Source organism: Phyllobates terribilis, unplaced genomic scaffold (genome assembly GCF_046119375.1).
Source record: "Phyllobates terribilis strain yellow unplaced genomic scaffold, ASM4611937v1 Scaffold_9__5_contigs__length_417890890, whole genome shotgun sequence".
Classification (NCBI taxonomy): domain Eukaryota; kingdom Metazoa; phylum Chordata; class Amphibia; order Anura; family Dendrobatidae; genus Phyllobates; species Phyllobates terribilis.
This window is the reverse complement of record NW_027362769.1, coordinates 300274368-300297399: the sequence shown is the minus strand read 5'-3', so window position 1 is coordinate 300297399 and position 23032 is coordinate 300274368. Positions and strand designations below refer to the sequence as shown.

At 43.8% G+C, this 23032-nt stretch overlaps 1 protein-coding gene across 1 annotated transcript in view; it reads right to left on the bottom strand.

The window, feature by feature from the left end:
• The window catches only part of DHRS7B (dehydrogenase/reductase 7B), a 70237-nt gene that overhangs the window by 36369 nt on the left and 10836 nt on the right, over positions 1 to 23032 (bottom strand). Inside the window, exons 2-3 of the mRNA XM_073647908.1 lie at positions 1757 to 1938; positions 1334 to 1449 (exon numbers count right to left, since the gene is read on the bottom strand). Of these exons, the coding sequence (XP_073504009.1) occupies positions 1334 to 1449; positions 1757 to 1938 (298 nt within the window). The remainder of the gene's footprint in view (positions 1 to 1333; positions 1450 to 1756; positions 1939 to 23032) is intronic.

Below are 23032 nucleotides of genomic sequence, written 5' to 3'. Positions count from 1 at the left end.
ATCCTGTGTGGATGTCAGTGGCCTTTGAGGGAACGACGGCTGGAGACCCCTACCTGGGAAGCCGCAAAGCCACAGTGGTGGCGGAGTAATGGACTGAGACAGCTAAACCCGGCAAAGATAATACCCTGTGTTATATGGACATTAATATGGACATTGCTATGTTATTACCTTGCTGAAGGCTGTACCTGGAGCAAGTGGGCCGGTGTGTCACTTGGCTCGTGAATATTATATATATGTGTGTCGGCGTGCCACTGAGTTGGACCCGGTCATATGCGGTTTATGAAGTAATAAACTGCTGAGCATTGTGAAATAACGGAAAGACATTGCACGTGTGCTTAATTTACCCAGTGAAGCGAGTATCCCCCATTATGATGTCTAGTGCTGCCTTGCACACATCACAAAAAAAAAAGCAATCAAAAAACAGTTGAATGTGCGCCAAAATAGAACAATATAAAAAGTACAGCTCGCTACGCCAAAAAAGCAAGTCCTTATGCAGGCCTGAAAACAAAGAAAATAAAAAGTTATAGCTCTCGAAATATGACGACTCCTCCACCTCCTTAAAAATAAGAAAAAAATGTTGTTGTAAAAACATTTTCTGCTGCAAAATATAAATATATACATTGTTTATCACATGATTCATATCAAACTGCAGAATAAAGGCACATGTTAGTAATGCTTAGATGCCATGGGCACTATTGACCATGGCATCTACGGGGTTACACTGGTGTGATCTGAACTAGTACAATCATAGCAATCACTTGACGGCACCATCAGTGTATGGAGTTGTCTTCGTTCCAGATAGTATCCATCTGTTCCTGCACTGCCTTCAAAGGTTCTGCCCTAATCTCCCTAAAAATGGGCTTCAAATAAACCCTCAATGGGACCAAAGACTGCAATGCTACAATAACACAAACAGAATTTAATTGAACTCCATTTGTGCTTTTTGTGAAGGTGCCTGTTTTTTTCAGACGGGCAAAGAAACGTGGTCTGCTACATTTCTGTGTCCACATGAAAACACGGACATTTTAAAAAAAATAAAAAAAGCACAATCACAGTTGATTTGAACTCAAAATCATGGTAGTCTATTGACGGACTTTGTCTAAATCCTGTTTTAAAGGAATTTCAGGCGGAATCCCTGAATGCACTGCAGAAGCGCAGTGTGAACAGGGCATTACAGAGCTCCTACTGGTGATTGCTCAATCACTGTCATTGTGCCACAAATTCACATTAATATTTTAAAAAGTTTTCCAATTAAAACTTTTACTACCTATTTAGAATATCAAATAAATAAGAAAGCATGAAAAAAAGAAAATCTTTGCTCAGCCACACAAACCTGAATGGATCCTTTGCGTGTCCGACTCAGTTCATTGATCAGATCCTTCAGCCCTTCTTCATTGCGGCCACAGAGCACAAGCTGGGCACCAGCTTTATAAAATACTTTTGCACATTCTGAAAAAATGACCCAAAAATACATCAAACTTGAAAAATACATATGTAGGAGTTTGAAAATATTTTGATGTGCTAGACATGTGTATGTGTTCTCCCACTAGGAAATCATGAACTGTGACATTAACCAGCCAACATCCTGGTGGTAAGACATATCGTACAGATGGCTGTGCTAGGAGGCCACAGTATGAAGTGTCAAAGGAAACATGTAGGACTCAAACTATAATAGGACGTGGCAATACTAGGATGTGTGTTCTTGCATCAACATTACCTGCTATAGATATACTGTACATGAATATTGGTGCCCTACCTTTGCCCAATCCAGATGTAGCACCAGTTATGACAACGATAGCGTCTTGGATGTAGGCACCACTACGTAGTCTCTGCAAGAGTCTGACAAGACCATAGATCCCAATACTGCCAAACAGGAAAGGAATGATGACCCATGATGTCAGGTCCATCAGCTTACGAGTTGGCCCAAAAAAGCCCTTCCTGATGAAAAGAAAAAAAAATGTAATCTATTTAGTGACTGACAGAAATTTGGCCGCATCAGTGTTTTTTGAACTTTGTCAGATATTTTCATGGTTACTGAAGTACAATTATCAGCATTTCATACGTTGTTATACTTTTATTGACTAATACATCAAGCTTATGCAAAGACTTAATATTTATAGTGTTGACCCTTATTTTTCTAGACTTCTGCACTTCGTCCTGGCATTCTGGATATCAGCTGGGCTGTATCCTGACTGATGATATGACAGCCCATTCTTGTCTAATCAGTTCTTGGAGTTTATCAAAATGTCTGTGTTTTTATTTATCCACCCGCTTTTTGAGGATTGACCACAGGTTCCCAATGGACTTCAGACTTGATTTTCCTGGCCATGGACCCAAAAATGTTAATGTTTTGTTCACCGAGCCACTTAGTTATTACTGCTCAACAATCATGCTAAAAAAAAACATTTTCTCGGATGAAGGGGACTTTAGAGAATATAACTTTGTAGGATGTACAGAGATTGGACTACAAAGGATTGGGGTAAAGTCCCCCTTAAAGAAGCATTCCCTTCAAAGTTTTTATCCTCTTCATATATTGCAATCATCATATTATGCAGCACTGTGTACCTACAATTGATGATGTTGTCCTTCTGCTCAGATAATTCTTTTTTCCATTAGGTCTACGACATCACGTGATTAGAAACGGACTAGCTGAATCCTTCTAAGCTCCATCTAGAAACAAAAAGTCTCTTTTCCCTGCATGAGTCAGCATTACAACTACAATACTACCTCACTGAAAAGTCTCTGGCAGGGCAGCACCACACCCTCTTCAACTCCTGAACCAGCTGCTATGCTCCTCCCCCCTGCCAGGATTTTTATAGTGAGGTAGAATTGTAATTTTAATGATGACTCATGCAGTAAAAAGGGACTTCCTGTTTCTACACAGAACTTAGAAGGATTCAGCTAGTCTGTTTTTAATCATGTGATGTCATAGACCTAATAGAAAAGAGAAGAATTAACTGGGTAGAAAGGCAAAACGAGCAATTGTAAGTACAAAGGAATAAAGAATGGGATGTAAACATCTCAAAGAGCAAGTTCTCCCAACGATCCAGGATCACTTTGGTGAATTTGGTCAAATGAGTCAGTCTCAAAACTTTTGGCAACAACTGTACATTTATTCCTAAATTATTTCACCAGGTTTATCAAATTAAACTACCAGTATCATGTGATGCTGACACTTCAAATGCATGTACATAAAGGATACCATCATGCTGCTAAAAAGGACCTAGCTGTTCTGAGAAAAATATAAAAATTGACAGAAGCAAAAATTATATGACTTTTCTCAACTTTTCTCAACATATTGTATTAGTCAATCAAATGATTTGGTAATTCAGCAACACCGGTTCATTTTTCGAGAGTAAGCGCAAACTTGAATGGCATTCTCTCCTCCCTCCACAATTCAACTGTGGGAAACAAGCTCATTCTATAGAATCTGAATGGTAAATGGGAGTCTTGGGCATAAATCTGGCAGGATTCAGCATGAACACATTAAAGGGGTGACCCGGCACCTAAAATGTCCTTTCTAAATATCTATCTTTACACCGTAACCACTTTTGTAATTTGCTTTATTTTACAATAACCTACACTTATCCCTATCCTCCTAATCTCTATATGTGTTTTTTTACTTCACTTCTTGTGATATTTCATTTGAGAAGAGTCTCAAAAGTGACATCACAGGTGGCTAGGGCTGCACTTCCTCCCCGCAGAGTCTATTGCCATTTCTGGAACAGGACATTATCAGGAGGCAGTGCTGCAGTTTACTCACTCGATTCCTGCATCGCCGCCCTCTGAAGACGTCCTGGCTCCTGGGTGATAGAAGCTGTGGGAGAGGTGAGTGCAGCATCCACACTCTGCTTCTGTGTCTGCTGCAGCTTCTAACTGTGAAAGACTAACTTACCAGTAATGGGATTTTCCAGAACCCTTGACAGCACCACCTGAGAGAGGAAGTCTGCCCTTCAAGGACAAGAAATCTACAGAATAAAAGGGTGGCACCTCTCCTCCGCATCAGTTGTTTATGGAACATGAGAAGACACCACTTAATAGTTATATACATTATTAAATAACACAAATTTCACAGGTCTGCAAAAAATAAAATTTCAAGAGCTGTTTTGGTTATTCCATGTAATCTTTATGTTTTTCCGTTTTGTCATAGGATATCACGTTTCCTGACAATTTTGGTAACTATGTTAAATACGGCAATACCGCAAAATAAATGAAAATAGACTTATAAATTTAATTTATTACTAATTTTTCATGAAAATCATTTTTGAACTGAAATAAGCTCACCAACACTCACTAAAATAGATTTATTTCCCTGTGAGGCTCCTCTTGGTACATTTACGCTTGTGATTAGCATGGAATGTCTCTCTGAAGCATCCAACAGTAGTCTGCCATCATTGTAATGCTCCATTTTCCCTGATATCTTCTTCCCATCTCTTTAATGTCCTGGTGGAATCATTCACCTTGCTCTTCACTCATAGCTCCCAAATTTTCAGGAAAGTAGTCAAGGTGGGAATGGAGGAAATGCACTTTCAAACTCATCAGGCAATCTAAAGCTTGAAATGCTTTCAGCATTCGTCGATCTTTTTGTAGTCAGGATTTTTTTATTGCCTAAAAATTTCTCCATGACCTCTTTAAATGCAATCCACCCTTCTTTTTGAGGATCAGTCATGTTATTGACAAACTATCAGCTATAAGCCTTCAAATGTTTGATCCGACGAACACTCTTTCCTTCAATTTTGCCTCCGAGAGGCTTGGAAACTTGGTGACCAAGTATTTGAAGCATTCCCCATCTCTTGGAAGTGATTTGCTTCATCAAGACCAATTTTATGTAGAGAGGTGGTAGAACAACTTTATTGGGAGGTACCAAAGTTTCTCGGAGGACATTTTTTTCACCAACTGTGAGCACCCTCGGCTGCCAGCTCTTCTTGGTCCAGGGATTTTGTTGGTCTCGACTGTCCCACAGACACAGAAAACAAGGTTATTTGGTATACCCAGCTTGTTGCCCGAGCAGCATGCACAAGACCTTGAAATCCCCACACACTTGTCAACCGTGGTCTTCATATTTAAGTTTACAAAGAACCAATTCAAAGTTCTCGTAGGTTTCCTTCAAGTGTATGGAATGACCTACAGGGATGGATGCATAAAAACCGCCGTTGTGGAGTAAAACTGATTTGAGATTTCTTTTTGAAGAATCTTTAAAAAGACGCCATTGCGCTGAATCATATTGGATTTTGAATTGACCCATCAAACCTTCGACACCGATGCAATAAATCAACTTGTCTTCCTGGGCAAAGTAAGGAATGAACTCCTTTTCACGATGTCTGAACCATGAAAAAGACACTCCTGGTAACAATAAATTCCAACTTTTGAGCCTTGATCTGAGTAACTCAGCGGCATCTTTGGGAAGATTCAAGTCTCTTACTAAATCCTTCATCCCTCCTGGGAAAAAAAATGTTGGTCTTGTATCATCTTCAGAGTCAGAACTTGATTCGTCATCTGGTTCAGGTAGGATTCCACCTTCTTCGGAGCTAGGTATCTCTTCCAAGATAGCAGGGGCCTTGGGTACTGGTATATCTGTGCCATGGGGGATGGGACGAATTGCTGAGTGAAGATTGGGGTATGAAATGGAATGCTTCCATTTTTAGTTATACTTCTGTTCATGCAATGTGAAAGGGTAACAGTTGTCACTATGGTTCTTTTGCTCTCGCCATACCATAGGAATCCCATAACTGAAAGCTTTTTTCTTACACTTGAGCCAATTTCGGAGGTTCTCAACACACCGTTTGCACACTTTATGAGGCACCCAAACTTTATCTTGATCTCCAAGTTTTAGTCCGAAGAATGGGAAGTATACTTTTTTCACAGTCTGTAATATTCAGCTGTTGATTCAACACTGTATGTTCACCACAAATGAAACAGAAACGGTCAGGCGAATTAATACACTTCTGCAAAGCCATAATGCTAATTTGGGGAAACATGGTTGATGAATAAAATTCCAATGCAAGTTTCTTGAAAGCATAAAGACCTTTCATTATGTCACTAACCACCTGACTGCCACCAGCCAATCACGCAGTTCCTATTGATGTTAATAGGGAAAGAAAATAAACTGCCTGCCGATGATTCACACCAGAGTAAGCAGAAGAACCTATAGGTTTGTGGCAAGTCCTGAAGTTAGGATTTTTTTCAATATTTTTTTCGTTATAAAAACACCAAAACACAAGGAAATTATATGAAAATAATCAAACAGCTTTTTATAGTCGCAGACCTGTGTTTTTCTTCTAAACACTGCATGAATTCAACACCATGAAGGAAACAAAGTGACTACCAATTACCAGAAGGGTGCTGACATGGGCTCTGGAAAATCCCATTACCGGTAAGTAATTTAGCGTTTTCCTATCACCCATGACAGCACCACCTGAGAGATTTACAGAGAAACTTTAAACCTAGAGCAGGACTACAGCCCCTAGAACCCTTTTCCCAAAAAAAAGGATCAGCAGAAGACCCCCAAGTCAAGCCTATAGTATCTATAGAAGGTGCAAGGTGAAGACAGTGTTGCAGCCTTACATAGTTGCTCAATGGAGACAACCGCTTTCTCCAACCAAAAGGTTGAAATAGCCCTAGCAGAATGAGATGTCACGTCTCCTGGAACGGCCGTATTCGTGGAACAAGCTAACCCTATAGCCTCTTTAATCCATATAGCTAGTGTGTATTTTTTAAGACCTTGAAAGAAAATAAAAAAGGCAGCTGACATCTTTACCTGATTGTTGTGGCTGAGATATACTCTGAGACTTCTAACATCTAAAGTGTGGTATTGTTCTTACCTAGAATTCCCAGGATTAGTACAGAAAGAAGGGAACTTGGAAGCTACCTTGGGAAGATAGGGTAGTTCTGAAACCGGCCTATCTTCTAGGAACTGTGTAAACAGAGGATTAAACAGACCAAACTTGGATGTCACTAAGGTCCTCTCTAGTAATGAGCGAGCTTGTATTGTTAACTCTTTCAGCGAGCACGCTCGCGTGCTCGCCAAGTATTTGTGGCGTGCTTGGCATGTTTAAACAGGCAATTCCTGCATGTGTCACAGCTGTCTAACAGCCGTGAGACATGCTGCCGCGGCGACACTAACATGGATGCCGAGCACGCCGCAAATACCCGGCAAGCACCCAAGCAAGCTCGCCGAAAGAGTTAATGCACGCACGCTCATTACTAGTCCTCTTTCCTCCTGTACCAGTCAGGGACTTCCATTGTCTAAGATTATTGTACTTGTTTTTATTATGTATACCCTTATTCACATGTAAAGAGCCATGGAATAAATGGCGCTATAATAATAAATAATAACTATCCATGCCAAAGACAGGGCCCACCAGGGTGATAGTCTTCAATGCAAGGATCTTAAAAGGCGTCAAATCCATGGATTCAAATGAAGGTTTTGTTGGAGCTGTAAGCACCAGATTCAGATCCCGAGGTGCCATCTTTGGATTGAAAATGGGCCTAGAGCCAAAGCTTGCTTTAACGAACAGAGAAATCCACCGGTTATTGGCCAGATTATAGTTATATAAAGCACCCAGAGCCGATACCTGGATCTAAGATTACTAGTAGATAGTCCTTATTCTAGCCCCTTCTGGATGAATTGAAAAATGGTTTTAACCTGTACTCCATCCTCTACACTTGCCCCTTACCAGGTCAATAATTCCTTCCATGCCTTGCCATACATTTTTGTCATTACTGCCTTCTTTCTATGCAGCAATGTTGTGTACAAATTTGCTGAAAAATCTTTTTAAAAGCTTACTTTTAAATGCCATGCTGTTAAACCAAGGTTGGACACTTCGAGGATGTAGAATTGTACCTTGGAACAGTAGAGCTGGAATCTCTGGCAAGACCCATAGCTCGGTGACTGACATTCTCATCCAGGAAAAGCAAGGTCTCTTAGGCAAAAATGGAGCTATCTTCCCTAATCCTTTTTAGAACTGCTGGTCCACTCTCCCTTTTTCAGTTGGATGCTCAAAAAGTCTGCTTGCAATTGGTGCTGTTAAAGATAAGAGGTGAGACTCCACCATCCAAAAGATCTGATCAGACAATGCCAATAGGGATCTGTCCAATGTTCCCACTGATGGTTTATGTAAGCTACAGTTACCCTGTTGTCTGACAAGACCTTTGCGTGGTAGATTAAAGAAGCTTTCTAGAGACTGCCTTAATGCCAAGAGCTTCTTTAGGTTGGAGGAACCGGATCTTTCTTCTCTCGTCCATGAGCCCCGGCTCAGGAGATCTCACAGATGTGCCCCGCCCCATCCCTGAGGACTTGCATCTGTAGCAATGACCCACAATATCGGATTCATCAAGGAACTCCTCTGTATATATTTGTTGTCTCTAACCAGCAAAGGTTAGACTGAATCATCGTTGAAAAAAGAATACGTTTTCCAACCAACTTCAAAGCATATTCATTTGCCAGAATCTCCCATTGCATCATAAGGGTGTGTATGTGTGACCATGCTACTACTGGAATGCAGGAGGTTAGAGTTCCTAACAGCGATACTGCCTTCCTTAGAAGACCAGGGAAGACCTGCACTCTTAGGTTCTAATCTTGATTCATTTTTTTAAATTGAGTAGCCAATCTAACCATGTCAATGTTGCCCTTAACTCTGCCAACTGCGTTCTGCAATGCTCGACGGATATGTCCACAACCAGGAAATTGTCGAGGTAAGGTATCACACCAAAGCTTCTTTCTTTCTTTCATACTGGATTAAATCCTAACTGTACAGGTTTTGATTAGGGGCACCTGGAGAACTCTGCACATGATCAGGCCAGGCGTTCACCTTAGTCAGACTAATGGAACGCAGAGTAGACTGGATGTGTCTTGGAGCTAAATAGAGAGACAGGCTAGAGACTCTCACAGAGATGAGCCTGCACAGGGCCCTGTTTAGAGAACCGCAAGTATCAGTGGTTGCTATGGACAAAAGCTGCTTTTTTAGTTAGTGTTTGGACAAGGCTAGGGGTGTTATGCAACCGGTGGAAAGCAATAAAATTGCTCTTCTTTGGACCAAACCCACATTGGCTGTATGAACGCTACCTAATGCCCATCTACTTTTGAGAGTGAATCCCTGCAAAGTTTATTATTGATCTGAAGATTGCATCCGGTACTAAACATAGGGGAAGAGTAGAACCCCTCTCTTTCTTGTCCTGCACCTCTATGAGGACTAATTACTCTTACATGATGAAAATGCTAACCTAGGAAAGCCCTTTTTATTGTCACCCGCTTTTCCAAAGATATCATCCAATACTTGTCCAACAGGTATTCCACTGAATAAGCTGAGCATCAGCCAGGAATGCTACCGCCCTCTGCCTAATAGTAAGAGGCGGAAATATTTTCCCCTGCTGTTTTACTATTTAGTTGGCGTTTCAACCAGTCAAGCCATACCATCATGTTTCTGAAAATCTAAGTTATTCACCGGTAATGGGATTTTCCAGAGCCCATGACAGCACCACTTGAGACGATCTGCCCACCCAGGACAGAAAACCTACTGAAATAAAGAGCACCACCTCTCCCCCACATCAGTTGGGTTACAAAGCATGAGAGGACCTCCTAGACAGTTATATGTAGATACCTATACAAAAAAACTATCACCATACTCTTAAAACTAATCACCTAACTTAATTAGTGTACCCAACCCAGTGACCGGGGGGGGGGAGGGGAATATAAGGGTGCTGTCATGGGCTCTGGAAAATCCCATTACCGGTGAGTAACTTAGATCTTTCCTTTCACCTATGACAGCACCATCTTAGAGATTTATAGAGAAAAACAATCCACCTTAGGGAAAGACCACCGCTTGCAGAACAGTTCTACCAAAGGTTAGATCAGCATAGGAGGAAGAATCCAGCTTATAGGGACTATAGAAGGTTGAAGAAGACGACCAAGTTGCTGCCGCCTTACATATTTGGTCGATGACCTCCGCCTTCTCTGGCCAAGAGATTGCGATTGCTCAAGTGGAGTGAGCCCTTATAACCTCTGGAACTGACATGTCACTAGCAGAATAAGTTACTCTAATGACTTCCCTAATCCACCTTGGTAGGATACCCACTGAGACTTTAAAACATTTCCTAGCCCCCTGGAAGGAAACAAATAATGACTTGCTTTCTCTCCACTTTTTTGTTGCTGACATGCATTCATTTAGGGTCCTTCTAACATCCAGCTTGTGGAACTCTTCCTCCTTTGGGTTTTTTAGGGTTGTCACAAAAAGAGGGAAGTACAATCTCTCGACTCCTATGAAATCTCATGGCCACTTTTGGTAGATAGGAAGGATCAGGTTTCAAAATGATTCTGTCCTCAAAAATCTGAGTAAATGGGGGATTAATTGATAAAGTGTAAATATAGCTGACTATACGAGCCGATGTCAACGCCACCAGGATTATTGGTCAGTATTTTATCTCGGGAATGGGAGCAAAAACCAGGAGTGAGTGATAAATGCAGAATTGGTGACTTGTTTCTATTATACCTTTTCTCTGATTGTTCCACACCTGGTTTTGGCTCTCACTCCTGAGAAAAAAATACTGACCAAATACTGATAGTGGGGCCGTGGCCTTAAGGTGAGATTTTTAATGGATGACTCCTGCAAAGGCTCAAAAGGGCTTTTGGTCAATGCTTTTAATACCAAGATCAAATCCCATGGAGAAACTTTTGGACTAGACACTGGCTTAGACCAATTACAGGACTTAATGAACATAGTTAACCATCTATTAAAATTATACAATGCCCCTAGCGTGGAGTTCTGAACTCTAGGGGTGCTGGTAGATAACCCAAGCTCCAATCCTTTCTGTAGAAATTCTAAGATTGATTTTATTGGAACCTCTTTACCCAGTTTTACCCCTGAACTAGACAGAAACTTCCTCCAAGTTCTATCATATATTTTAGTCGATAGTGGCTTTCTGCTCTTAAGAATAGTAGATACTGAGCCTGGGGAAAACACCTTTGCATTAACGGCGACTTCTTAAATTCCAGGCAGTTAAATGGAGACCTGAAACCTGAGGATGACAGACTGGTCCTTGACTGAGCAGATCTGGACTCTTTGGTAAGACCCAAGTATCAGAAATGGACATTCGCCTCATCCAAGAAAACCACGGTCTTTTGGGCCAGAATGGGGCTATCAAGATTATCCTTGCGTGATCTTCCCTGATCTCTCAGTACTGTCGGGATGATCACTACTGGAGGAAACACAAGCGAGTCTGAAATCCCATGGAATCTGAAAGGCACCTACTGCACTGCATGAGGTTCTTACCCTGACTCAGCGAGAAGAATCTGTCCACTTTCCTGTTCAGCCGGTTGGCGAACAGATCTAGGAGACCCCACAGATCTACTATTCATTGGGACACTACCACATTTAGGAACCATTCCCCCTGTTTTAATTGATTATGACTTAGGAAATCCGCCCTGTCATTCTCCTTCCCCTTTATGCAGTCAGGGAAGAGAGGTGTTGTTCTGCTATCCGAAAAATATCCCCAGGTGTCTTCATCAAGGAGCAAGATCTTGTTCCTCCTTGATGGTTGATATATGCGACAGTCACTTGATTGTCCGACATTATGCAAACATGACAGCCTTGAAGGACAAAGCCTTAGTTACTTACCGGTAACGGGATTTTTCAGAGCCCATGACAGCACCACGAGAGAGAGGATCCGCCCATCATGGACAGGAAACCTACAGGTTAAAAAGGGCGGCACCTATCTCCTGCCTCAGTTTAGTTAACAGAGCATGAGAGGACCGCCAAGGTTAAGAACAACAAAACAAATTCATTTTAAGCCAACTACTCCAAGTAACTTCCCCCGAAGGTGCAAAAAGAAAAATAACTCTACGGGAGTGCAGAAAAACACCAGTGTAGGGAGGGAATATAAGGGTGCTGTCATGGGCTCTGAAAAATCCCATTACCGGTAAGTAACTAAGGCTTTATTCGTACTCCCATGACAGCACCACGAGAGAATTACAGAGACGAAGGAGATTAGGGAGGGACCACAGCTTGGAGCACCCTTCTCCCAAAGGTGATATCAGAAGAGTCACCCAAATCCAATCTATAATGCCTATAGAAGGTGGAGGGAGAAGACGAGGTGGCAGCCTTACATAGGTCTTCGATGGAAACCCCAGTCTTCTCGGCCCAGGAAGTTGCTACTGCTCTGGTGGAGTGTGCTTTCAACCCTTCCGGTACTTCCCTATCCCCCGAGTAGGTGAGGGAGATGGCCTCTCTAATCCACCTCGCAATTGTAGATTTTGAAACCTACAGATATTTAAGCACGCACCTTCTAACATCTAATGTATGTAGTTTCCCCTCTTTCTGATTTTTAGGGGGGGGAGGACAAAAGGTTGGAAGATTTACCTCTTGAGTTCTATGAAACCGTGAGACTACTTTTGGAAGAAAAGCCGGATCAAGCTTTAACACAATTCTATCATCCATAATTTGGGTAAATGGTGGGGATATAGAAAAAGCGTGTATGTCACTTACTCTTCTGGCCGAAGTTAGGGCCACTAACAGGGCTGTTTTAAGAAGAATACACTGTGTGCAGAATTATTAGGCAAGATGTATTTTAGAGGATTATTTTTATTATTGATCAACAACTATGTTCTCAATCAACCCAAAAGACTCAAATATCCAAGCTTAATATTTTTGGAAGTTGTAGTGGGTTTCTTTTAGATTTGGCTATCTTAGGAGGATATATTTGTGCAGGTAACTATTACTGTGCAGAATTATTAGGCAACTTAATAAAAACCAAATATAATCCCATCTCACTTGTTTATTTTCACCAGGTAAACCAATATCAGTGCACAAAATTTAGAAATAAACATTTCTGACATGCAAAAACAAAAAAAAAATAGTGATCAATATAGCCACCTTTCTTTATGATGACTCTCAACAGCCTTCCATCCATAGATTCTGTCAGTTGCTTGATCTGTTTTCGATCAACATTGCGTGCAGCAGTCACCACAGCCTCCCAGACACTGTTCCGAGAGGTGTACTGTTTTCCCTCCCTGTAGATCTCACATTTTATGATGGACCACAGGTTCTTTATGGGGTTCAGATCAGGTGAACAAGGGGGCAATGTCATTTTTTCTTCTTTTAGACCTTTACTGGCCAGCCACGCTGTGGAGTAGTTGGATGCATGTGATGGAGCATTGTCCTGCATGAAAATCATGTTTTTCTTGAACGATACAGACTTCTTCCTGTACCACTGCTTGAAAAAGTTGTCTTCCAGAAACTGGCAGTAGGTCTGGGAGTTGAGCTTCACTCCATCCTCAGGTCCCACAAGTTCATCTTTGATGATACCAGCCCATACCAGTACCCCGCCTCCACCTTGCTGGCGTCTGAGTCGGAGTGGAGCTATCAGCCCTTTATTGATCCAGCCTCTGGCCCATCCATCTGACCCATCAAGAGTCACGCTCATTTCATCAGTCCATAAAACCTTTGAAAAATCAGTCTTAAGATATTTCTTGACCCATTCTTGACGTTTTATCTTATGTTTCTTGTTCAAAAGGTGGTCGTTTTTCAGCCTTCCTTACCTTGGCCATGTCCCTGAGTATCGCACACCTTGTGCTTTTTGATACTCCAGTAACATTGCAGGTCTGAAAATATGGCAAAACTGGTGGCGAATGGCATCTTGGCAGCTTCAATTCATGAACAGTTATTTTGCGCCTTTTTTGGCCAACACGCTTCTTGCAACCCTGTTGGCTATTTGCCATGAAATGCTTGATTGTTTAGTGATCACGCTTCAAAAGATTGGAAGTTTCAAGACTGCTGCATCCCTCTGCAAGACATCTCACAATTTTGGACTTTTCAGAGCCCGTCAAATCTCTCTTCTGACCCATTTTGCCAAAGGAAAGGAAGTTGCCTAATAATTAAGCACACCATATATAGGGTGTTGATGTCATTAGTAAACACCCATCCTCATTACAGAGATACACATCACCAGATTTACTTAATTGGTAGTTGGCTCTCAAGCCTATGCAGCTTGGAGTAGGACAACATGTATAAAAAGTATCAAAGTGATCAAAATACGCATTTGCCTAATAATTCTGCACGCGGTGTAATTTTATGGGTGGCTGAATCTAGAGGTTCGAAGGGGGGGGGGGGGGGGTTAGTCAAGGCATTTAAGACCAGGTTTAAATCCCAGGGAGAGGGTTGGATTTAATGATAGGTCTACATCTGAAAGAGGCCTTTATAAACCGTGCTAACCAATAATTAGCTGCTATATCAAACGCAAATAAGGCTCCTAAAGCCACAACTTGTACCTTCAAAGTACTAGTGGTTAGGCCCCGTTCTAAACCCCGCTGTAGAAACTCTAGTATCTTCCCAATATGCATCCTATCCTCTAGTTTGAATTCTGCAAAGGACAGGAACTTTCTCCAAGTTCTAGCATAGATGCGGATGGTAATGGGCTTTCTGCTACATAGTAGAGTGTTTACTAAATTTGAGGAAAACCCTTTGCTGGTTAACAGTGCCCTTTCAAATTCCATGCCGATAAATGGAGATTTGGGGCTGGAGGATGGGAAACCGGACCCTGAGTAAGAAGGTCCGGGATTTCCGGAAGGATCCAGGGGTCTGATATTGACATCCTGCAGAGACAAGAGAACCATGGCCTCTTGGGCCAAAAAGGGCATATGAGGATCATTCTGGCTTTGTCTGTCCTGATCTTTCTTAGGACTGACAGAAGCAGGACCATAAGAGGGAAAGAGTACGCCAAAGGAAACTCCCAGGGAATCATGAAGGTGTCCACCGCCAGGGGCTTTTCTCTGGGGTTTAGAGAACAAAATGTTGTCACCTTCCGATTGGACTTCGTCGTGAACAAGTCCACTCCTGGAAGACCCCACATTGCCACAGTCTTGGAGAATATTCGAGGGTTCAAGGACCATTCTCCTTCTTTTAGGGATTTGCGGCTGAGAAAATCTGACCTGATGTTTTCTTTTCCTCTTAGATGAACCGCAGAAAGGGAAAGAAAATGATCTTCTGCTTTCTGAAGAAGTCTGTCTGCTACTCTCATTAAGTCGCTTGAACGGGTCCCCCCTTGATGATTTATATACGCTACTGAGACTTGATTGTCCAAGAATATACGGACATCCTGGCCCTGTAAATATACAAGGAACCCATTGAGCGCATAATCAACCGCCAAAAGCTCCTTAACATTCGAGGAAAACTGTACCTCATTTTCTGACCAGGTTGCCTGAATTAAACGGTTTTCAAAATGAGCTCCCCAACCTGTAGCACTTGCATCTGTAGTTAAGACTGCCGTAGGTTTACTTTGCCATGGGACTCCCCTAGAAAGATTAGTGTATACTAACCACCAGCGAAGGGATTATAAGGAGCGAGGGGCCAAGGTAAACTCCCGGTCTAGATGTCCATCTAGGATTGAGTCATTATATAACACATCCCATTGAAGAGCCCTTGAGTGAAATTGGGACCAGCGCACTGCAGAAAAAACTTGGTCAGGGTCCCTAATAATGACATGGCTTTGCCCAGTGTCATGGAGGGTCTATCCAAACAATGTTTCACTAGTCCCTGGATTTTTGCAATTTTTTCATCTGATAAATGACATAACTGTCTATCTGAATCTAAAATGACCCCCAGGAACTGTTGGGCTTTTTGTGGAGTCAACCTAGATTTTTCCAGCTTTAGAAACCAACCTAGGTCTTGTAGGACAGAAATGGTTACCTGAAGGTGGGCCTCGCATTGGGCAAAGGAATTCCCCACTATCAGGAAATCATCGAGGTAAGGGATTATTAAAATATCTTTTTCTCTTATGTGGGCCATAACTTCTGACACCAATTTAGTAAAAACTCTCGGGGCTATAGCCAACCCAAAGAATTTTAAATTTATGACAGTCCTGAAACACCCATCCGGCTTGGGAACCAAGAAGAGCATGGAGTAGAATCCGTCTCCCTCTTCTGTTTTCGGAACCTCAATCAGGACTTTTTCTTTGTTAGGTCTTGTATTTCCGATATGAGGGCAGTCTACCGCTCTGGGGAGGAACTAGAGGGAATAATTATGAATCTCCTGTAAGGAAGGGCTTGAAATTGAAATTTAAGACCAAAACTAATCAGGCCTAAAATCCAACTGCTATGTGAAATACGTTCCCAAGCCGGAAAAAACAACGACAATCTCCCTCCCACCTGGGTGGATTGTGATTCCCCTGGCTTCTGCTCATCTCTGGAAGAAGAACCAAAGAGTAGGCCTCTACCTTTGCTAACCTCTTTCCTCGAATTTCTCCTGTTCTCTAAAGATTTGTCTTCGGAAAAACTTCTTTTTCTGAAAGGATTTTTTAAAAGAGGGTAGAGGTACAGACGGAAAGCCCCTCTTAGGATCTACTGCTTTTTCCAACAGATCATCCATGGTCTGGCCGAAAAGATATTCACCCTCACAAGGAATTGTACAGAGTCTAGATTTTGTTTGTACATCTCCAGGCCAGCATTTTAGCCAAAGGGCTCATCGAGCAGCATTTGAAAGAGCTGATGATTTCGCTGCTAGTCTAACTGAGTCTGCAGATGCGTCAGCAAGAAAGGCCGCTGCACCCTGGACTAGGGGGAGAAAAGAAATAATCTCCTTCCTGGAGACGCCCTCTTTCAATTAGTTGTCTAGCTGTTCCAGCCAGACCATCAGGGCTCTGGATGTGCAGGTGGCAGCCACTGCTGGTTTCAGGGCTCCTGTAGTGGTCTCCCAAGTACCTTTTAAAAAGGTATCTGCTCGTCTGTCCAGGGGGAGGGAAGCCTTTTTGATGCTTTAGCAATGGCAACATCAAGCCTTGGTGCCGTTGACCAGGAGGAGCATGCGGTATCATCAAACGGATACCTCCTTTTGAAAGAGGGAGGGATGCTGCCCTGTCTGGCTTTTGCCACTCTCTTTCAATGAGATCCTTAATCTTTGTATTCATGGGGAAGGAGGTTTTCTTTTTTTGACCTAATCCTCCAAACATAACATCCTCCAGAGACTTCTCTGGTCTAGTGTCCACAATGCCCATAGTAGAACGGACAGCTTTCACCAAGGCACCCACCTCATTTAAAAGGAAAACATTGTCTCTCAGATTCGCTATCAGAGGAGGATAGGGAAGAAGAAGAAATGTCTGAGATGTCGGAATTTGAGCCTGGTCGAGGGTTCTGAGGGGAATGCCTGACCTCACAATTCCCTCGCAAAGCCTTGCCTACTTCTTTAATTAGAGTTTTTAGACCCAAAGAAAACTCTGGGGTTTCTTCCGTCATCACCTTGTCGATACAAGGCTGGCACAACTTTTTAATATATACATCAGGGAGCGGGCTTGTGCATAGGGCACATTCTTTATGCTTTGATTTAAACGGACATTTCTTGCTCTGAAAGGATTTCATAGACAGAGAAGAAAAGGGAAGCAATTAGTATAACTTTCACGAAGATTCCACTTACCCCCTGGCACATGCGGTACCGTATAAGCAAAGGAATCCTTTTTAACCGGCGGAGGATCATGCCTAACGACAGGACCTTCCTTCCTGCTCTTAGCGGTGAACTTCTTAGTTGAACGGCAGGACCCGGTCCGGGAACGACGTTGCACAGCCTGTAGTGAGGGCTCCCCAGAGGGCTGCTCCTGCAGCAGTTGTTCTTGCTGAGGTGAAAGCTCCTGAGTATCTCCCATTGTCATGAAAAGAACAAAGGGCTGGGAAGCACCTCTGCATGTAACCAGGCCTATTTTATACTGGCCATGCAAGTACCTGTGTGGAACAGGGGGGGGGCCTCCCTTTCCCCCTCCCCGGGGTGGGCAGAACACTGCACGTAGCAGTACTTGCCGGACGCCCATACTGTCCCGGGCTCCGGCGTCCCCACTGCTCGCATGCGGCCCTACTTACTTGCCGCGCGCGAAAATGCGCCCACTTCCGGTGGAGGCCGGCGCACTGGAAATATATCATAGGCCCGCCGTCACAGGGCCGCGCCTGACACGTTCCCCACCGGCACGGCCCCGATCTCTTGTAGTGAAGCGGGGGGGGGGGGGGGGGTTTACCCGCATGCGGTTCCACACACACAGCGGACCGTCCGGCTCAATCGAGGGGATGTCACGCTGACCGCAATGCACATGGAGGTGCCCCAATGAGCCCTGCTGTGTCGTCTCCAGGAAGAAGAGGACCGACCAGGGCAGGAACTTCACAGCTCCAGGTACCCTGTCTATCCCTCTGGGCAAGAGACCGTTCCAATATTCATCCTGCAGGAACCTGATAGGTCTCCCATCATGGACAGGAAACCTAAACTGAGGCGGGAGAGAGGTGCCGCCCTTTTTAACCTGTAGGTTTCCTGTCCATGATGGGGGGATCCTCTCTCTTGTGGTGCTGTCATGGGAGTACGAATAAAAATACATTTTTCCATTGCATTCTTTACTGCTAACAGTTCCCTCCTGTTGGATGAATGCCTTTTCTCCTGTTTAAACCAAATACCCTGGACTACACAGTCTCTCAGATGTGCCCCCCCCATCAAGTAGTGTTTGCGTCATGAGTTAGGATTCGCTGCTCGGATACACCCATGGGACCCATGCTGTAAAATTTTCTATGCTTAACTACCATAAGAAAGCGTCTGTCGAAAACGAAGAAAGTTTTATACGGCCTTCAAATGCCCTCCTAGACATCTTTGGCCCATCAATACTTCCCATCATAGCTACCAGGTATGTAATTGGGCCCATGATACTGCCGGAATGCATGAGGTCAAGGATCTTAACAAGGACATTGCCTCCCTGAGAGCCATAACAGGCCGTGGAAAGTAAGGGCATCACTCTGTGCTTTTCTCCTCCAGGAGAAAGCATATCTGACTTGTCAAGTCAAATGTAAGACCCAGAAAAGACTGAACTTTTAACGGTCTTAGTCTTCATTTTTTTAGATTCAGCAACCAATTCAACGCTCCTAAAATAACTCTTACTAGTTGAGTGTTGCAGTGTTCCACTGATCTTCCCATGATCAGAAAATCATCCAAATACGGGAGGATTAGAGTATCCTGCTCTCAAAGATGCGCTGTGATCTCTGCTATAATTCTCGTAAAAACCTTTGGAGCAGACCAAAGGGTAAGGCCTTGAAATGGAAATATTTTAACTTCCCATTTAGGGATAGAGTTACCCTTAGAAATTTTTCAGGATCCGTATGTATTGGAACATGGTAGTACGCATCTTTTAGATCCAGTACAATCATGTAGCAGTCCAGAAACAGATGTTTTACAGCAATCTTTATTACTTCCATTTTTAAGGGTCGATATATTAGGAACCTGTTTAGACTCTTTAAATTAATAATAGTCCCGAAGGCCCCCCATCTGATTTTCTTATCAAGAAAAGGGTCGAATAGAATCCTCTCCCTTCCTCTTCTTCTGGTACTTCTCCAAGGACCTGTTTCTGAACTAGACTTAAAACATCCATTCCAGTGCCAACTGTTATTCGCGTGACTTCCTGGCAGATGTTCCATGAGGGTCTGTTGAGGGATAGAACAAAATTCTAGCTTCAGGCAGGGCTGTGGAGTCGGAGTCGGTGTCCATTTTGGTGGAGTCGGAATCGGTATAAAATGGACAGACTCCAACTCCTAAAACATAAAATAAATTGGGTACAGTAGTTCAATTCAGTTTGTGGGGAAAACATTTTTTCATAAGAATTTGGGAAAGTTATGAAATGTCCTATAAATGTCTGTCCTATTCCTGATCTAAGGGTCTAGACTTTTAGCGGAGATGAATCTGTGCTACAGTAAATTTATCACTTAAACATGAGCCATGTATGAGGGAGTTGGAGTCGTGGAAATTGAGGAGTTGAAGTTGGAGTCGGAGGTTTGGCTTACTGACTCCACAGCCATGGCTTCAGGCCCTTTTTTATTATCTCTAGCACCCAGCCACTGGATGAGATTTTTCTCCAACCCGAGAGAAAGAGGGAAAGCCTTCTCCTTACCTGGGTGATGGTGTCACTGGCAAAATTTTCTTCCTCCCGAAGAGGGACCCTCAAACATGAAACCTGGATTTCTCCTCTTCCTATCTTCCTTGATCCTTGGGAGGTCTTCCTATACTGTATCTTTTCTTCAGAAAGGACCTCTTTTTGTTTTCCGGAATGGAAAAACTGGGAAATCCTTTCTTCTTATCACCAGCCTTTTCCAAGATTTCACCTAAGATCTGACCGAAGAGGAACTCTCCCTCACAAGGAATAGAGCATAACTTCGTTTTCGTATATATACTGTATATCCCCTGGCTAGCACTTCAGCCATAACACCCTCCTAGCAGAGTTAGAGAGACCCGTAGATTTGGCCGCAAGCCTCAAGGAGGCACCAGCAGGAAAGGCCGCTGCACCCTATTGAACAAATATTAAAATAAAAAAAAAAGGGGAGCCACATTAACAAGGTGAACTTTCACAGAGATCACCGGATTCGGAGGCTGCACAAGATCACAGGGCTATTCCTCTCTGGAGTGTCTGGACCTTTGGCTGGTCTTACTGTCGCTCTTCCTGATACTTGTGCGAATGCCACTGCTGCGCCCGCTTTGTCGCTGATGCTTCCGCGGTTGTTACTGCTGCTGTTTCTCCATCCTGTATGGTGGGGGGGGGGGGTAGAAGGAAGGCCCGAGCACGAACACTCTTACCATAGTCCGCTCTCAATTTATATGTGGCAACCACACAGCATTTCCTCCCACACCTCCTCCGGAGCCCTGTGGAAGTGAACATAGCACTTCCGGTTCACTCGACTTTGGCGTGCTCATCATCAGGGCGTGCCATCTCCCAGCGTAGCCCGCGCATGCACAGCCCCAAGTTGGCACGGTGGCCAGACACATGGAACCCAAAGTCTCCGTCGCTCGCGCTCACACAAGTCTTACTGGACCAGCAGTGGCGCTTCCAGGGGCCGTTCTTCCAGGTAACCAGGTTAGGCCTGGGTAAGCTCCTTTTTCAGCTGCTCCTGATATCTTCAGCTTGAGGTCTCCCATCAAGTACAGGAAACAAACTGATGCTGGGGGAGATGTTCTGCCCTTTTATTTCAGTAGGTATCCTGTCCTGGATGGGCGGATCCTCTCAGGTGGTGCTGTCATAGGTGAAAGGAAAATGGCTGTTTTGTTTTTTTATTTACTTCCTTTGATGAGGAGGAGAACTAGATAGTCTTGTATAGAGAAGACTAACATAACCTCTCTTTGCGTCAACAGAACAGGGATTCCCAGGCTGGTACTCACCCCTCCTAAATTGCGTAGCGGCAGTAATTTGGGAAGGGCAGGCCCCACTCAGTTTGGAATGTCCGTTGACGCCCTGAATTTGGTAACCTTGCCTTGCACAGTGAACATTCCCTGAAGCTTGTTTTTGTCATACATTTCCTAGGTTGTCCCTTACAAGGAAAATGACAAGAAAACCCAAATAAACTTAACAGAAACAGACTAAAGGTCCGTGCCCATGATGCGTTTTTCAAGCGTTTTTGCTGCGGAATTTTTTCAGCGGAAACGCTTGGTAATCCGTCCCCCATGGTCCCCAATGAAATTCCGCACTTTCAATGCCCATGCTGCGGATTTTTCTGCAGCGTTTTTTTATGCGCTCAAAAATCTGCAGCATGTCCATTATTTGTGAGTTTACGCATGCGGAATTGCCATCTACAATGCATGGCAATTAAGCATGTGCAAAACGCGCGTCAAATTCCGCACGCATTTTTACGGGCAAGGAGATGCAGAAATGAAGCGGAAATTTTCTGCTTCATTTCTTCATTGTGGGCACATAGCCTAAGGGACCTTTTTAAACGCTTAGGAAGCCTTTGCAGGTGTTTTTGTTAATTATTCTCATTTACTGAGATAATGACTGTTGTGTTTTCATTGTCTGTAAGCCATAATCATCAACATTAACAGAAATAAACACAACACATTTAGGAATTAGCCAAATAGGGAAAAGTGCATGGAATTTTATAATGAATCCAATTACAAAAGTGGTTAAGGTGTAAAGACAGATATTAAAAAAGGATATTTTAGGTGCCGGACCACCCCTTTAATTTGCCCATTGGCAGTTTTTTTGAGTCACATATCCATACAATAAATTAAGTGAAACAATTTTCTTGATTTCTCATAAATACACAAAGTGAAGCACAAGTCAGGCAGTAATTTAGAAGCTTAAAGGGAATCTGTCAGCAGGTTTTTGCTACCCCTTCTGAGAGCAACATAATATAGGGGCGGAAACCCTGGTTCTAGTGATGTGTCACTTACTGGGATTGCTTTCTGTCATTTTGACAAAATCCCTGTTTTCACTGCTGCAAATCTATGTTATGCACACGCCCGGGCTAAGCGGCGTGTGCGTGGGATTGGTAGTGATTCCACTGGACCGTGCCGGAGAGTGAATGCCTGGAGGGGCGTGACTAAGTATTCACCCGATCCGACCAGGGTCGCACGACGGCATACGACGCCAGTGCACCAAGGAGGAACCGAGCAGAGGGACCAGGTGCTACTCCAGGACAGACCCCGGACACGGCTGTTGACCCACACAGGGGAATACAGGAACAGGCTGGTAGGCTGGCACACAGACTGGAGGGTATAGGCAGGCACGACTGGAATGCAGGCAGGCGGGTATGCAGGCAGGGGGGTAAAGGCAAGCACAGCTAGAGTGCAGACAGGGAGGCACTAGCAGGTAGGAACACAGGCGGGATAGGGCCCAGTACACACTGGGACTCAGGAACATTACAGGCAGAGGGGTACAGGCAGGGCAGGACAGGACTGCCGGAGCAGCGGGCAGAAGCAGGGCAGGACAGGACTGCCGGAGCAGCGGGCAGAAGCAGGGCAGGACAGGACTGCCGGAGCAGCGGGCAGAAGCAGGGCAGGACAGGACTCTGTTCACACGGAACAGACAGGAAGGGAAAGACAGAGCCAGATACTCACACAGTACTTGCAGAGACAACAAGCAGGAGTTAGGTACGAGTTCAGACTCTGCAGAAAAAGGAAGGGAACGGACATAGAGGCAAAACAGGTAAAGGATAGGAGAGAGTTCAGACTGGAACTGAGTGTACGGAGGAGACCGACACTGCAGCGGGATACAGGAGCGGGTCTGGGAATACTGCCCCCAGAGAGGCGGGACGAACAGGCAAGGA